Source organism: Geospiza fortis, unplaced genomic scaffold (assembly GCF_000277835.1).
Source record: "Geospiza fortis unplaced genomic scaffold, GeoFor_1.0 scaffold129, whole genome shotgun sequence".
NCBI classification, from domain to species: Eukaryota; Metazoa; Chordata; class Aves; order Passeriformes; family Thraupidae; genus Geospiza; species Geospiza fortis.
The window spans coordinates 652,600-670,456 of record NW_005054522.1 but is presented as its reverse complement, the minus strand read 5'-3'; the positions used below and the strand labels follow the sequence as shown (position 1 = coordinate 670,456).

The 17,857-nt window shown below is 40.6% G+C and overlaps 1 protein-coding gene across 3 annotated transcripts in view; it reads left to right on the top strand.

Annotated features, from left to right (window-relative positions):
• The window catches only part of MKLN1 (muskelin 1), an 81,714-nt gene that overhangs the window by 51,853 nt on the left and 12,004 nt on the right, over window positions 1–17,857 (top strand). For all 3 annotated transcript variants that reach the window (XM_014310392.2, XM_031063697.1, XM_031063696.1), the window contains exons 9-14: window positions 204–416; window positions 2,833–3,054; window positions 4,570–4,699; window positions 12,651–12,798; window positions 13,777–13,891; window positions 15,635–15,774. In XM_014310392.2, coding sequence (XP_014165867.1) covers window positions 204–416; window positions 2,833–3,054; window positions 4,570–4,699; window positions 12,651–12,798; window positions 13,777–13,891; window positions 15,635–15,774 — 968 coding nt within the window. The remainder of the gene's footprint in view (window positions 1–203; window positions 417–2,832; window positions 3,055–4,569; window positions 4,700–12,650; window positions 12,799–13,776; window positions 13,892–15,634; window positions 15,775–17,857) is intronic.

Here is a 17,857-nt window from a genome sequence, read left to right as displayed (position 1 = left end):
CTGGTGTCTTTCTAAAGGACAGAAGTTATGGGATGTGTTCTTGTAGTTAGTATATATTTATCACGTATTTGATTACAAGCAGATTTTCCTGAATTCCCCAAGGATTTCTAGCTGCTGCTAATACTTATTGCCCCTTAGTGACCTACCTGAAGCAGTATTAAATCCATTACTCTGTTCATTTTTGTGGTTCTTGGCTTTCTCAGAGTGGTCCCAGTGCCAGGTCCTGTCACAAGATGTGCATTGACATCCAGCGAAGGCAGATCTACACCCTGGGGCGGTACCTGGATTCCTCTGTGAGGAACAGCAAGTCCCTGAAGAGTGACTTCTACCGCTACGACATCGACACCAACACCTGGATGCTGCTGAGCGAGGACACTGCAGCAGATGGAGGCCCCAAGCTGGTGTTTGATCATCAGGTCAGCCACACTCATGTCACCACATTTCTCTTCACAGAGAAAAGCAAGGCACAATTCTTCCCAAGAATATTTCTGGGTTTCACATTCTCTGAACATCAGAGAAAGGAAAAACAATTCTTGTCATTTGCTGTGCCCGTGTTTGTGTAAAATTAGAATGCAATATGGAGATTATTTACCCAAAGTGATGGTGTTCTGTTTCCTTGGCCTGTCAGGGCCAAGTATGTAGCCCCACATTTCTCTTCACAGAGAAAAGCAAGGCACAATTCTTCCCAAGAAGATTCTTATCCCATTTGCTGTGCCTGTGTTTTTGCAAACGTAGGATGCAATGTGGAGATTGTTTACCCACAGCGATGGTGTTTTGTTTCCTTGGCCTATCAGGGCCAGGTGTGTGTGTGTGTGTCAGGAGTGTCAGCTGAGATTCTGTGCAGTGTGTGCAGAGTTGAGTGCTTGGCACATACAGTTTAGATGTAATGTAATACAATGCAATATAATATAGACTAATATAGTATAATAAAGTAATTAATTAGCCTTCTGATAAGATGGAGTCCTCCTCATCATTTCTCCCTGCCGTGGGACTCATCCTGTTTCAATACACTCATCCTCCTGCTGCAGGTTCTCAGTGTTTAAAAGCCAGTTTTGATTGTAGTCTCTGTGATTTCGAGGTGCTGTAGCAGGTAACAGAGCAGGGATGAAGAGGGTGTGATCTGCACTCAATTAAATCCTAATAGCAGTGCTGCTCAACGCCACTGGCTGCTGGTGCTCTAATCAAACCGAGTCAGAAGAATCATAAAAACCTTTGCAAACAAATGCATTTTATTAAGACACGTTTTATTAAAGCCCAAAGCACAGTTCATCTGGTTTTAATCAGTCTCCTTGAGCTAGGTTTGCAGATATGCCTTGCCTGGAGGGCCTTGGGGAGCAATTTTTGAAGCTGTGTATGGTACCTTTGGAAGAATACTCCAAGCAAGCTGCTGGACTGAGGCCAACACAGGAGCAGGATCCTTTCCAAATTGGTTACCTTTAAAAACTGTAGAATTTGCTTTCTTTATAGAGCTTAAAACACCTTAGAGGAATGGCCACTAATCCTTTAAAAAGTCACATCTGTCCACGTGTTCAAATTGCAAACTTCTTTACTTATGTCGTGTTCAGTGGCTTTTGTCTACTCGAAAAAGGTATTTTGTTCTCAATTGATTTTTTTTTTATGAAGCATCGCCAAGAAACAGCACATCAGGACTCATTTTTAAAGCAGCCCAAGATCAGCTTTTATTGGTACTGGCTGTTTTGTAACCAAAGCTGTTGTTTGCCAGCACAATGTGCCTTTCTGCTGACACCGAAAATTAAAGATACGCCATGTCTGCAGAACAGAAGCCAATCAGTCTTTCTGTTCTATTAATAACCAGTGCCAGTCTCCCAGGTGTTGGGGTAGAGGCACAAGGAAATTGTCAGCTGGCAAAGCTACTCTGGGTACCTTGCTTGCCTCTTGAAATGATTCCTTTTTTCCCCTGTTCTGTCTCTCAGGGAAGAAGGGCTTCACTGACTTCTGTCAGTCTGCAGCTCTTCCTCTTCTCTCCCTCAGCACCTACTGCAATGGCAGTTTTTATTTAACCTTCATGAATGTGCTGCACTAGAAGTGTTTTGTGTAGGCTTTGCTGAGTAGCATCTCTATCTTACTGTAATCTTGTCTGTTTGTTGGTTTGCTTTTTTCCCCCCCTCTCTGGTATTTTGTAACCCTCTGCTTTGCGCTTTGTCTGAAAACATCACCTGGAGTCAGGGGGTTTGGTTTGATTTGTGCTGCAGTGCTTCTCATGGGTGCTTCTCATAACCTCAGTTCAAGTTTGGAGATTAAACAGGTTTCTGCAGTCCCAGGAGGAATCTTTGGCTGGGTTAAGCCCCCACTTTGTGTTCCAGTAATGGGGGTAACAGTAAATATGGTGGAATCTCAATAACAAATCACAGACTGATTTTTGCATCAGGTGATTGGTGGGCAGTGAATTAGCAGTGATTTTGAATTTCTCCCTTGCACTGCCATTGCCAAAGGTGATACTCTGTTAACTCTGGCTATAAAGGACATGGATCTTTTCTGTGGCATCTATGGAAAAGAACCCTGTGAATCCTTGTAAAAGACTCTCAACTACTTTTCCCTGAAATCAGCAGGTTTTTTAGGTGATGAAGGGTAGATTTAGTCTTTTCTTTTGCACATTGAATAGTATATAGAAACTAGACTTGTGTTTTAAATTTCTTCTATGAGATTAAGACTTGACAACCATGAAGATGTGTGTCCTTTTTGTTGGAGGCTCAGATGTGCAGAGCACTGTCTTAGCTTAGTAGGCATTGCTTGCAGGAGAGGGGTGTTTAATGTTAGATCTTGGAGTGTTCAGGTCTTACCTGCTTAAAACTGCTTCCCTGCTTCTTGCAGATGTGCATGGATTCTGAAAAACACATGATCTACACCTTTGGGGGCCGAATCCTGACCTGCAATGGCAGTGTGGACGACAGCAGAGCCAGTGAGCCCCAGTTCAGTGGCTTGTTTGCTTTTGACTGCCAGTGCCAGACGTGGAAACTTCTGAGGGAGGATTCCTGCAACGCCGGACCCGAGGATATCCAGTCCCGGATAGGACACTGCATGTTGTTCCATTCTGTAAGTATCCACACCCTGCTTTGATTTATCATGTCTGACTTTAAGAAGAACATCTGGTTTTGGTTTTTCTTGCAAATTTTGACCTCTTTAATCTCCTGAGTGATGTGTTGTCTCAGTTAATTCAATGTTTGCTGGCATTCTGATGCTGCTTTGGTAAGTGCAGGAGGTGCTAATTCAAGTTTCAGAGCTTTCATGTCTCCAACTGAATAAAATTTCAAGTAGAAATCAAGGTGAATTTAAAAGAGTTGATTTTAATATAATAATAGCAAATAGAAACAAAGGCTGTGGTTCATTTTGACCTAAAAATGTATTCTTTGTAAGATAGAAGAGCAATTTAGAAGCTCCTAAACTGGTGTTGTTACTGGAATGGGACTTAATGGGTGTGCATTGAGTTGCACAGGCCTCAGAGCCATTGGTGCTGGAGCATCAGCTGCTCTTTGTAGTCCTGAGCAGCTGCAAACAGCTGTAAACAGCTGGGATTATGGACACTTCATCCAGAGCCTCCTGGAGAAGCAGAAGGATGGGGGAAAGGTGCATATAGCATTTTACTATATGTTGGGTATATGTTTCCAGTTGTGTTAATCAACCACATGTCTATTTAAGAGTACTAAAGAGAATTAAAATTAATGTTGTGACATTTAAATATTTACTGATACTATCAACTCAAACCCACCAATTTGAAGAAATTGCTGATTTTATTTCTCTTGCCCTTTGAAGTGAAAGATCAGAATTTTTACAGTGAATACTGGGCTTTCTGAGCTTTCAATTTTATTTTTGTTTTGAATGGTTTTTTAAAATCTGGTGGAAAACCATATTGCCCCATAAAATTCTGTACAAGAACTGGAGGATCTTTCAAATAGGAGTCCATGGTAAATGTAAGAGTACTGGTTTCTGTAAGCACAGGTCATGGAAGTTTAAGTCCTTTTCTGTTTTCTCAACCATTTGAAAGAAAAATAATCTGCCTCTTATGGACTTTCCACTTGGCAGACTTGAAAGAAGCAATAAACCTGTTATTCTTGGCTTGCCCCTTGCCATTTGCCTGTACTGAATTTAGTAATGTGCTGGTACTTGGATGGTTTCTCCTATAGTCTATCTTTTGTTCCTGTTGTGTTTTTAACAGTGATTTTATGATGGACTTTAGAGACAGAGCCTGGTAATTCTTTAATAATAAACTTGAAAGATGAGCTGCTGCTTCAATGTGCTGAAGTCAAAGCTGGATGAGGCAGGGCTGCATCAGTTACCTGAGCACAATGATGTTAAACTTAGAAGAGACATCTCTGTTCCTCTTTGATTCATTAATGGCTGCCCCTGCATCCCTGGAAGTGTTCCAGGCCAGGTTGGATGGGACTTGGAGCAACCTGGAATAGTGGAAGGGGATTGGAACTGGATGGGCTTTAATGTCCTTTCCAACCCAAACCACTTATGATTCTGTGATAAATATTGCTGTTAATGATCACAGTTGACCAACATACTGTCTTGAACTCACAAAGATTTCTTTTTCCTCCCCTTTTCCAGAAAAATCGCTGCTTATATGTGTTTGGTGGCCAGAGATCAAAGACTTACTTGAACGACTTCTTCAGTTATGATGTGGACAGTGACCACGTGGACATTATCTCAGATGGCACGAAGAAGGATTCAGGGATGGGTAAGAGGATAACTGCATAATCATTTCATTCCCTTGGTACAAATGAGAAATATACTGTGAAAGATGAAATATTGTAAAAGGAGAAATATGGAGGTGAAAGGCCAGGTTCAACCTGTGGGATCGAGTTGGCATCCTTAACTAACCCTCCATACCCAGGTGAACTCCACTGTACAGGTTAAACTTCTGCCAGCTCTTCTGTTCTTTCTGTCATTTGACACTCTCCATCTTGAGCACAATACAAATAATTGATGCATGAAACCACACAGCACCTCAAAAGAAAAAAAAAAAACCAGCAAAATAAGAACAAATACCTCTTCTGGAAACTCTAGCAAAGACAAAAAAAAAAAAAACTGGAAAAAAAATCTTTAAGCCTGGAAAGGAGAAAGTAAATTCTTATTTTTCTGGTTTTCACTAAGTGTAAATTACCATAAGATAATGTCCAGAAAGGCAGGTAGGGTGCTCAGAGGCAGAGAATTGGAGTAGAGGGACTGAAGTTATTTTCATCAGGAAGATGAGACCAAGCTGTTGTCCTGTTATATTTGTAATAAATATGAGAAAAGGGTAAAAAAAAAGGAAGAGAAGGGAGCAGTGCTTCAGTTCTGTGTGATAGAACAGAAGCGTAGCACTGGAGCTACATATCCTGTGTGTAGTTCTGTATGACAGAGGTCTTTAAAAACACCCAGAAGGCCTGTAGCATAACCATGAAGAACTGATTTCATGCCTTTTTCCCTCAAATGACAGAGAAAAATGTTCTTTTCTTCCCAAAAAGCCTTTCTGCATGTATAAGCACATCATTTGCCTGTTACAAATACCCTGATCTTCATCCTGCCAGTCAGAATTTGAAATTTGAGTTGCACTGTGTACCACTATGGGAGAGAAGTTATGAGTATTTCTCATGTTTTGTATGTTCAGTCCCAACCTTCTCTTCTTCCAGTTACTAAAAACCCCAGGAAGGTAATTAATCTTGAATTTAGGCTGCCCTCCTTCTTTTGATCAGGCTTAACTTTTAGTAATTTCACTGAAATTCTGAAGTAAATTATTGGTGGTGATGAGTTATTGTTTACTCATTAATTTAGTTATGCCAGTAAGGGAGAAAAGTACCCAAACTCTAATTCTCTGGAGTCATTTATTTACTCAAGTGCTTCCAAGAAAGAACCAGCTCATATTGTTGACAGTCTCCTTTATTCAGGTGCGTGTTGCCTGATGCTGCTCTGTACACACCCACGCTCCCTTTGTTGTCCTTAGAGCTTTTAAAGAATAGATTTTTTTTTTCTCCAGGAAATTAGTAACATTCTGCCATTTTGATCTTTTCAAGCTGCATGTCTTCATAGCCTGAATCTTGAAAATATGTGGCTTTAAGCTGACACCTTTGTGTACTTCAGGTTTAAAGATACTGAGTTTGTCAGGACGCTGAGCTCTGCTTTTCATACATGAACTTCAGTGTTTAGTAAAGTAAATGAGAAATGAGGTAAATTTTTAGCCCTTCTCCCCATTCCCACAGGCCCTGAAGTGATGAATAGAAGATTTTGTTGGGTTTTTTTTAATAAGAAAATGACTCACTGGAAATAATTCACAAGTAGATTTTTTTGGTTTACTGTTCTCCTGTGTGTGGAAAGTAAACAAAGAGATTTGAACGTTTCCATTGCTTTTGAAAGAAAACACTGAGATAATTTGCATTTTAACAGGAAGAGAACAAAATGCTTATTACATTCAGACAGCAAATGTTGACAGCACTATTTTCACCCCAAAAAAGCAAGTCTTTATTGTGCTCTTGTTAGGTAGTGATACACCATTTTGATCTGTCTGAACAAAGTGATTGCCTGCCTGGTCGCTGTGAAGTTTTAAGCTGCTCAGCGTGATGAGTCAAGTTGAGGATGCCTGACCTAGATGTTCCTATAAAGTCCCATGATTACATTTTGTTCCTGGCTCGCATGTGGCATTCAGTTCTATTCTTAGTTGAGCTATTTTGATTTTTACCCTTTCTAAAAGAACTTAATTGTGCATTTGTTTAAATATCTCGTGGAGTAGGGAATTTTTTTTTTAAAAAGTAGTGAAATGGATAATACGGATTATCATAACACAGAGTTGTTGCAGTGCTATAAAACCATGGTAATGATATGTTGGTTTTGCTGCTTTCATCTTCCGAGATATTTGTGCTGTTCAGCGTTTCTTTGCTTTTGTTTGTGCCTCTGATGTTGATCCTATGACCAGCTCCTTGGATGGCTGATGTGTTTGGGAATGATGGGTGATAAGTATCACTTAAATTTTCTTAATTTGAAGTAAAATACATAATTTTAACAAATTTAGACGTGCACCTGTGGTGATGTCTTGGATGTGAAGGAAGACAACAGAGGTGCAAATTAGAGGTGTTTTAGTACCATTGAATAGAGAGTGTTTGGAGAAGAGAGAAATGCTTATGTTGATGGACACACTTTTAGAGCAGTTTTATATTTTAATGCTTTAAAAAGCACATAAACAACACTCAACAACATAACCCCCCCCAGGAAACAAAAATTGTGTATATCTGAAGCGTACAGGTGGTGTGGAGATGCCACCAGTCCCAGGTGTCCCTAAGGGCTGGACTGGGAGCTTTGCTGAGTCCCTCAGTCCCATGACTAATTGTGCACAGTCATTTCAGCTCTGAGGGAGCTCATGGTAACGTTTGTGGTTGAGGTTTCTGTGATAATCCCCTCTGGCCCTGACTCAGGTGGTGTGTCAGAGCTCCTGCTCAGAGGGAGAATTCCTTCTGCAAGAGGATGTGCAGAGCATCTTATGTCCCTTGGCATCAAGTAACTTCCAAAGCCAAATGTGAGCAAGCCTTAAAAGTTCTTGTAGTTCATTGTAATGGTGAAGTGGTTCTTAAGGGCAGCCTACACATTTTAAAGCTAAGCCTAGTTTCTAAGCTACCAGGGAAGCTCCCAGGTCTCTTGTTGGGCTGGTGCTCACTTCACATACACAACTGACGGATGGGGAATTTCATGGTTAAGTACCACGGACAGAGGCGACACAGCCCAGCCCAGGAAACAAGGCAAAGTCAGTAAAACATGCATCAAAATAGATAGTACAGCTGGCTCAGCATGGCTGGGATCCAGCTCAGACAGGCAGCCTCAGTGTGTGATTTTCATCAGCTCTTAGTGACACCTGGCATGTTGTGCCTGTGTTCAGGTGAGGTTTGTGGCCAGCACATCCCTTGCCATGGAAGCATTTTGTTTTGTGAGGGACCTTATGTACTTTCCATCTTGTGGGGTGCTTCTCAGAATTAATCCCCAAATCCTTTCCTCTGCCTGTGAAGGTGAGGAGGGGCAGAGGCAGTCACCAGATCCTAGAGATGCCTTGCACAGCTGCCATAGCTCAGAATTCCATTCAGATTTACTGACTGATTGTTTTTTTTCCAAAATCTCAGAGACACCCGAGCATTGGACATTGGATTGTTGCTTTGTCAATATGACAACCAAACTGTTCAGATGGTCTCCTTAGCTGCTTCTTGGCAGACTGCCACATGCAGTCTCATCAGGAAAAATCCAAGGGGATAATCATTATCTTGCTGTGTCAACAGCTGGCCTGGTGCTATCACTCACCACGACTTGCTCCATTAAAGTCTGGGGGAGGTGCTGCTTCCACTTTATAGGAACTACAAGGAGTGGCTTAGAATAATTTGCACCTACCACTTTTTAAAAATTAATCCACCGGGAGGTGCCAGGTTCTGGTGAGCAGCAGAATCCATGTGATGAAGTTTTCTCCCAATTTTGTAATCACGAGGCATTGCAAGGAGGGAGGATACTTGTGAATCGCTTGCAGTGGGACTGACAGTCACATGTTCTCAGGGTTTCATAACTCAGGTGGCACTAAAACCCTGTCAGTGAACTTGCTTCCCTTATTTATCATTCATGAATCCTTCAGGCATGGTCTGTAGACTATAAATTTATAGGATTGTTTTGCCATTGTTTTGTTTCAAAGTGTGTTGAAAAATTTGCTGTAATATCCCCTCAAATGTAAGAGATGAGATTTAGTTTCCCAAATGCTGTCCAGTACTATGAGAACCACATCTGTGTAACCATAAACTTGACTTCAGGTTGCCCAGAGAAGCTGTGGCTACCCCTGGATCCCTGGAAATGTCCAAGGCCAGGTTGGATGGGAGTTGGAGCATCCTGGAGTAGTGGAAGGTGTCCCTACCCATGGCAGGGGGTGCCACTGGATGATCTTTAAGGTCCCTTCCAACCCAAACCACCCTAGAATTCCATGAATTGAAATTTCCTGCTTTGCAAGCTCTGTCTCTGTGTTAAAGCTGTTTTATTGCTTCGATATTGGCAGGAGCCAAGGTTGTGCTTGAACAACTGTAGCTGTTTGCACGCACAAGCCAAAAAATGTTCAGCTGGCTGAGATGATCACTATGATCCCATAAACTCCTGTAAGCAGGGACTGTGGCAGTGGGAACCTGGCTGTTCCATGATTAGGTGTCACTTTCAGAGAAAAGCTTTTCCCGTGTGTTGTATTTAAATGGAAATTGCACTGTACAGAGCTGCACAGCATCTCCTCGGAGCTTGCTCAGGAATTATTGCTTGCTTATGGAACTGGCTGCAAACTCCAGGCCTCTGTGTCTGAATATTGTTTTTAAATATTGAGGCCACAAGCTTGTAATTTTTACTGTATAAAAATGAATGAAAATACTAAGTTTCTGGGCAAGGATTCAGACCTCTTATTTTTAGGTAGTTACTGCCTTTCTACCATAGACTGGTTAATGAGATTAAGGGGGAAGAAAGCATTCAGTAGCACAGGAAAAGCATTCATCATCTTCTAGACTTTTTAGGATTGTGTGGTGTTCAGTGATTTCTCTCTACAGCTTTTCCTCTTCAATAAGTGATGTATTGTCGTAGGAGCCAAGTTATATACATGTGTTTTGAACACTGGTCTATGTAGCCACAGCCCAGTGTTCAAAACACCCAGGGCTAAGTCCTCAGTCACTGCTTTGTCCTTGGAGCTGGCTGCCCAAGCTGACCCAAGAGGTGCCCTGAAAGGTGTGGAATTGGTGAGGATTTGCTCGAAAACTGATCTTGCATCTCTGTGAAGAAGCACAAGTGAGGGAACTTGCATGGAGCCTTTGTTATCACTTCATTCACCCCTTGGATCTACTACATTGCAAATAACAGATCTGGAAGTGCTCTGGTTCTCACCCCTTGTTATTTGACTTTTTTCTCCCAAGTCCTAACATTTAAGAAGATACATCCTAAGCAATCAATTATTGTCACTATTATAGACCCATGTTTACAGGTTCAGTTTTGTTGCCCATGCTCAATTATATTTCCTTCCCAGCGTACATTTTGTTACCTAAATGTCACAAGAATTTTTCCGATGTTTCCAGCTCGTGTCCCTCTCTAATACTCCAACCATTCTCGTTTGAATTCTGTCCAACATTTCCTGCCAGTCTGCTGCACTTGCAGCTGATGAACCTCTCTTACCCCCTAGTGGAAGTATTTCAGTCCCGAGTTTTTTATGGAGCCCTTTTGCTCTGGCAACGATCAGACTTCCTTGGAAAACATCTATTTGACATTTCTGTTGGGTTTAAAGCATCACAGCTTTTCCTGCCTACTGTGTAGTATCTTCTCTCACTGTCTATTTATTTTCAGGGATTTGTTTATCAAAATTGTGTTATGGGGTTTTTTTAATGACACTGCATCCAACTTTCTCATTTTGTCCTCCTCTGCAAAAGACCAGATGTCAACTCTTTCTTCCCTAAGGCACTACTTAAATACACTTTCTACCCAGTTGCTTAGATAGGTCACAGAGTTTATGTAAGTTACTCCTTGTCTCCGGCCCTTAGTAAATGTGGGGATTTATATTTCTGATACTTTTCTAGGCATTCTGCATTTCAAACAGTTTCAAGAAGAGATTGATTTACAGCTGAGGGAAGCCTGAAATTACTTGACTTGAATCTTGGTTTGATTGCAGTTGCTGCAGATGAATTCTATTCTTAAAATCAAGAGGAAAAAACCACCAGCGCTGAACTTTGGCAGCTTTTCCCTCCTTCATTATTTAAATAATAATTTCAGCTTCGGGAAATCGAGCATAAACGAGATACAAAATTAATTTATTTAACAACATTTCAGGAGGAGGGATGGGACTTCCATAGACAAGTTTCAGATGCTTTGAGTATCAATGGTAAGAGAGCAGCTATGTTCCTCATGATTATAATAATTTTCATTTCAATGAGGTATTAGTGCTCTAAAGATTTGCACAGGTTTTTTTTTTTTTTGTAATATTCCCGGCTTGGTCTCAAATGTTCAAAGCAGCAGATAGGGTTGCAAAGACATTATCCATGTGCATTAGCATTGCTGATCAAATTTAGATGGCTCTCCTGCCAGAAATGTCTCAAGCAGGCCTTGAATTTAATCCTTTTGGGTCAGCAACTTAGTCCCTGACTATGCAAGCAAACATATTGCACGATACTTTAAAAAAATTAGCAATTTTTAGTCTATAGTCTTCTTTCTGTTCTCAATTTCCTTATGGGATGACTTTCATAGTCCTCATTTGCCTTATTTAAAAATTCTTTGTGGTTTGCAGATAAAACAAGATGTGTAGTCATTGTTGTGTCAGTGTTATTCTCTTATTTTTTTTCTCTTTTCTACCACCCATTTTCTTATGAAAAAGCCACCTTATTTTCCTTTAAAATGTTGTGGCAAAATTGGAGGCCAAACTAGACAGGTTTATGCTGATGAGGGCTCCAAAGCCTCTTCCTCCTGTAAAATCATAAGGAAGGATTTTGTCAAAGAAAGTCTGGCAATGAGTTGTCCAAATATATTCCAGTTTCTATTTAAATTTACATGAGAATTAAGCATTTAAATTTTTTTGAAAGAAATGCTTAGGTTTTATGGTGTTGCTAAATTCTTCAGTAGGGGCTAAAATTGTAGAGAACCAAATTCTACTCAGAATTTTTTTAATTCCTTTATTGCTTTCCTGGCCTAACAAATGAAAAGAGTGAAGCATGAGAATGAAACCAGTTACAGAATGGGTTTCCAAAATACCATTTTGTGTATTCCCCAATGGCAATATTAAATATTTTATTAACATAGGGCTCCTTTTCTCAGCCGTGGGGGCACTTCAATTAATTGCAAGGAAGAATTTGCAAAATACAAGAGTTCTGAGAATTTTTCATGCCAAAATCTTGACCAAAGGCCAGGAACCTTTACCAGCCTTTGTAAACTGACCCAGAAAGAGAAAGGGGACAAACAGGATCTGTAAACAAAGATCACGTGCTCTTCACAAATACATTTTGGAAGGATGGTTGCCTAGGGAAACAGGAAACGGGGAATTACACAACAAACAAAAAGGACTGCCAAACAAATTTGCTGACCTTTTTTTTTCGGGGAATTATGGTGAAAACGATTGGAATCCGTAGGATTTCACCATATTTCTAAATCTGAAGGTGGGACAGGAGAATAGTTTGGTAATTATGCCACAACTCTTCAGAAAATACAAAAAACTTCTTTGATGTCTTTGTCCTGCAGGGTTGTGAGCTACAGAATTGAGAGGTCATCTTGAATTTTTTGGAGTTTCCCAGCTTTTGCAATTAAGCTTTGTGGAATCAATGCTTCCTTTTACAGATGAGATAATAACAAAATCACTCCATTCATATTTGTAAGGGTCATCTGGTCATTCAGCTCTATATTAGGCAGCTAATCCTCATTTCTGAGCTGGTCATCTCCCAAATGGCTCTGTCCATATCTTTTCCTAGGAAACAGCAGCTCTCAGAAAGTTTTTTTTTTTTCTTCCAAGAGTCAGAGATAGGAAGAGAAAAAAAGAATTTTCATTGGATTTGGCTTTAACAGGGAAGAAGTTGGCCTCTGCGTGGTGATCTGCTGAATTGCAAGAGGAGTGAAACTCATTTGCCTGATGTTTGGATCCCTCCTGCATCCTCCATTGTTTCCAGAGTGTAACTTTTATTTTCTTTTCTCAGTTCCAATGACAGGTTTCACTCAAAGGGCCACCATTGATCCTGAACTGAATGAAATCCACGTCTTGTCAGGGCTCAGTAAAGACAAGGAGAAGCGGGAAGAGAACGTGAGGAATTCCTTCTGGATTTATGACATTGTGAGGAACAGCTGGTGAGTCCCAAGTTCTGACTTCCATACTGACTTTATTTAGAAAGCAATCCTGTCTCCATCAGGCAACTCTGTAACCTCTATTAACCATGGAATTGTTGAAAGTTCTGAAAGACAGCTGAGTTCCCTTTAGGCACCTCTTTTTCCCATTGTCTTTAGAGGTAATAATGGCAATAATCCAAATGAGGGAGGGAAATCATCTTTATTGAAGCCAGGTGGAGGGGATGAGGGGAAGTGAGCAGTTCAAAAAGGCTTTTCCTGCAGGAAGAGTTCAAGGCCAGGATTCAGGTCCAGTGCAGCAAATTCAGTCCAGAGTGAGTTGTTAATAGCAGTGTACATGGCTCTAGTTCTTAGAAACTGAGGAAACTGGTGCAAGTGAATGGTGCTGGAGAAGTCTCTGTGCCAAAAGGGATATTCTGAGAAAATACCTCCTGGTTTTGTCCTTAGTAGCTTGTTGCTACTGTTCCTTTCCAGAGGAACTGGCAGAGATTTTGTGTTCAAAGTCTCTTTTAAAGTGGAGTCAATCACTTCAAAGGTGTGAGTGCTGTTTTTTAAAAGTGAATTCTCAGTTATAACTTAAGTCTGCTGAGAAATCACAGACTGAAATACTACCTCTACTATAATGTGTAGTCTAAAGCTCTGCTGGGTCCAAGATGTTTTTTTTTCATAATAAAAAAATTCTTCATGCTGACAGTTCTGTAGGCAAATAATGTAACATCTGAAGTGATCCTCAAAGCTCATGACAAATAATTTTCTAGATTTTTTTCCTGTTTAGCTTGAGGGCTGTTTTCAGCCAAGATGACCTCTGATTGCTGGCTGGGTTCTTTGTAGAGCTAAGAATGGGATGGGATAATAGAGGACAATATTAAGAGAAGTAAGAAAGTCTTTGGTGTTTTACATAATTTCTACCTTCCAGCCTTTCAGCAACTTTTCTACTTCCTGTAGGTACAACTAATAATTCTTTACTGCTTTGAATTTCAGGTCTTGTGTCTATAAGAATGACCAAGCAGCAAAAGAGAATCCAGGTAAAAGCCTTCAGGAAGAGGAGCCCTGCCCAAGGTTTGCCCATCAGCTGGTGTATGATGAGTTGCACAAGGTAAAAAGTGATTTTTTTTTCAGTCTTTTTGCTCTGAAGATGTAGCTATTTCCTTAAAGATGGTACAATAAATATCCTATTTGAATGTTTGTATTAATACGGTGGATAACTCACTTCCCATATTTTGAAATAAGGTGCTAAACTACTTTTAATGTCAATATGAAGTAAACATGAGATCTGTTCTCACACTTCAGAACACATGAAGCTTCATTCATTATCCTCAGGGATTTAATCTCACCTGCTGGTGAATAAATGAGAACAGATAGTTACCAGAATTTCTAGGAAAAGATGTGTTTGAGTGAACTAATCACACTTAAGAATCCTCTGAACCAGAGGTGCCTGACTTTGCCCTGCATGTCAGAAGGAATTGTCATTCTTTAGCACTGTCAGCCTCCAATGGACACATTCATACTTAAATAGACTTAAATTTGGTTTAGTGTATATGACAGCTCAGTAAACTTAAAGCTTTGTACATATTTACCGGTAAAGCACAAACCCACAGATTAGGTTCATAAACTCATGAATTTAAATTACTGTGTGTCATGGTTTGACACTGGCACAATGCCAGTGCCCCATGAAAATATACTTCCCTGGTGTTCGCTGTGAGATGTGACCAGGAAATAAGCAAAGCAGGCCTCTACCTTAGAAAAAAGAGTTTATTAACTAATACTGTGACACGTTTACTGATCCTTTCATGGTTTTTTCTAAAAATTCTCCCTAGTCTGAAACAGTCTGAGTTAAAGAAAAACATATTTTAGTCTTGCATTCTGTGGGATGTTAATCAAATTTGGGAAACCCAGGTAGCCCAAAACTTGAGGGATTTTAAGGAAGAATGGGTGCAGATTCTGTATGGGGAAATTGCATTGCTTGTTGTGTTCACTTTAATGATACAGTAAATAAGTAAATACTGTTCTGCTTTTACTTCTAAGTGTAAGGCACCATGAGAGAGTAGTATTTTCTGAGTTACTCTGAAGGTTGCTAAATCATCACAGTTGCCCAGCTTTATCTGAGGAGCTGTTTGATGTGCTTGTTTTGAAGAGTCTTATTTTTAGAAACCTCTGTTCCAATGACCTTTCTAAACTCCTCTGATATAAATAAGGAGAGCCTTCAGCAGTGGGATGCAGAATACATTGTTTTGAGTGATTATTTTTAAAGCCATGGGGAAAGGTAGGCTGTTGGACTTGTTAAACTTCAGTGTTTGAAGGTCCTTTGTAGCATGTTTAATATCAACAGTTCAGAGTCTGAAATTACCACACGAGGGGAAGAAAAATGTAGCAAAGAAATAAACAGTTCTTTTGTGACACTTCCACTCTTCTGGAAGTTTGCCTTTCTCTGAGTCTACATTGTGCTGGACTGGACTTGCTCTCACTTTACTTTGGATGTCTTCAGGACTTCCAGCTCACTTTCTCAGTGCTTAAGGATTTATCATTCTCATAGGCTTTTTCTAAAGAAAGAGTTTGCATGAATTTTGGATGTTCATTTATAAATATCTCAGGTGTCTGCTAAAGGGATGTTCTAATAGTACAACTCTTTTATTATCTTAAAATGTTTATTGTTCAGGAGAACTTTCTTCATCTCCAAGGGGACAAAGTGAGGCTGATAGTAAGATGGAGCAACTTGTCTAAAAGGCAGAGTTTATCCCACCAGAATAAACCTCTGCAAAGCTGCTGACATAGTAAATTGTCTTTGTTCAGTAGATTTGCACAAACAATCAATTTTTTGATCTGCCTCTCATTTCCTTAGGTTCATTACTTATTTGGAGGGAATCCTGGTAAATCCTGCTCTCCAAAGATGAGATTAGATGATTTCTGGTCTCTGAAGCTCTGTCGACCTTCAAAGGAATACCTGCTAAGACACTGCAAATACCTCATCAGAAAGCACAGGTATAGAAACAAAGGTGGTTTGCAATTTCCTTTTCCAGGTGTCTCTTTTTTATTCAAGTTGCTGAGACTCAAATCTCTCAGAAACCATCTTGTGAAATGTCATTTTGTTGGTTATATGAAACTAGATAATCTTCAAGGTCCCTTCTAAACCTTCTGCACATTTCTTGATTATTTTTTAAAATTATTTTAATAAAAAGCAGTGGGCCAGGGCTAAACTACAAAATTAACTTGATTCATTTTACCCATGCTATTCTAAAAGTAGAAAAATCTGGTTATTGTGTGGGGAGTCATGGGGAATTTTTAGATTCCCTTTTCACTGCACTGCTCATCAACATGTGTTTTGGTGCTGTCACCTCCCAAGGAAATAGAGTATGTTTTGGAAACACTGTGCTTGGAGATAGTAACAGCCTGCAAGGATGCTAATGAAGTCTGGGGGCTGGATGCCTTTGCACATCTGAGACTCAACCGTGGTGAGGTCATCAGAGTTTCTCATTCAGAAACTCCTGAAAGAGCTCACTTAGGCAGAATTCAGCTACACTGCAGTGCTTCTTGCACTCTAGATGCTTCAGAGCTGCCTTATATTTGCTATTAAGGGCAACAACTTTTCAAAATCAAGCTTATGGTGTTGCCTTAGTCAAGAAATTGCAGCAGTGAGAGAGCCTTTCAGGACTCAGCAAATCATTTGAAAGCAGGAAATAGCTCTCCCTGCATTCTGGGGGAGAATACTTTGTTATCAGGCTCTGGCAAGAGTTAGAAGGTCAGGTTAAAATACCTGATGGTATTTTATTTCTGAGGCAGCAAGCAAATTGCTGTACTCAACTCACAGCTACTGTGGCTGGGTGAGACACTTAGATTAGCCACACAGTAGATGTGAATGCCTACAAGAATGAATAAAAGCCTTGCCCAGTTATCTGGGAGGCTTATTAAACCCAGATGTGATGGTATGGAAATGCAGCTGTGCAGAGACAGCTCTGAATTATTTGTTTTACTTGCTTAAATTGCACTTGAAGGAAATGTTGCTGTGTGTTGCCTGGCAGAAGTTTGGGGTTTATACACCATGCTCCCATTTTTAGGGTCTGTGTGAGGGAGCCAAACTTCAGCAACCAGGGATGGGGGATGGGTGCCTGGCAGGAGCTGAATTGCTGTAGGGTCACTGGCTGCCCTTTACCTGGCCTGCCCCAAACTCTGGGTAGCAGAACAGGTACTGGCCCTGCATCCACAGCAAACCCACAGCATCAGCCTGGGTCCTGTTTTTCCTGTGAACTTGTTCAGTACCAGTCAGCCAGGTGGGCAGGTGGGAAGGAGCAAGGTGGCAGTGGTTCCACTCATTTAAAGCACTTCAGCTCTCTGGACCATGGTGATGTCATTTGAGAAAATCTCTGGCAGTGTCTGAAACTATGTGTAGTGACCAAACTGTCAGATGCATCAAGTGACAGACAAGGTCTTCGTGTTCCCTGTGCTGCTCAGTCACTGACATCTTTAGGCAGTTTCAAAATGCAGGCTACACATGTCCACTGTGGTATAAATAGCTAGGCAGATGACCCAAATAAAAAAATAACAATATGATAAGATGACAAACAGTGTGATGCTGCACTCAGGGGTAGGTGAGAGGAGGAAAAAGGTGATTTTAAACCTCATCCTTTCCAGGCTTATGCAACAGCTCAATGCTGCAGGGAGGCAGCTCTGCTCACTGAGTATGCTGAGCCCAGAATCATATCCTGAGGGCTCTGTTCACTTCTTGAGGGAATTCACAGAAGTTGCAGTTCCTGTTCATTAAAAGACAATGAGGAAATAATGGTGGTGGTGCAGAGGGTTTTTATGGAGCTGTGCTCTTTCCAAAGGTGGGATGTTAATATCCCAGGGACTGAAGTGCTCAAGGCTTGCCTGTGTCTGCTCTGTGAGATGCTACTCACACCTTACTTCATTTGTGGAAGACAAGCTGTACTCAAGATACTATATTTATATATTGAGAAGTTTCTGTGCATATGCTTTTGAATATTTTTAGTAAGAATGTAATACTTTGCCCTTTCAACTCCTTTGCACCCCAAAAATCCCTCTTCCATGTTTCAGTCTGGCTTGAAAT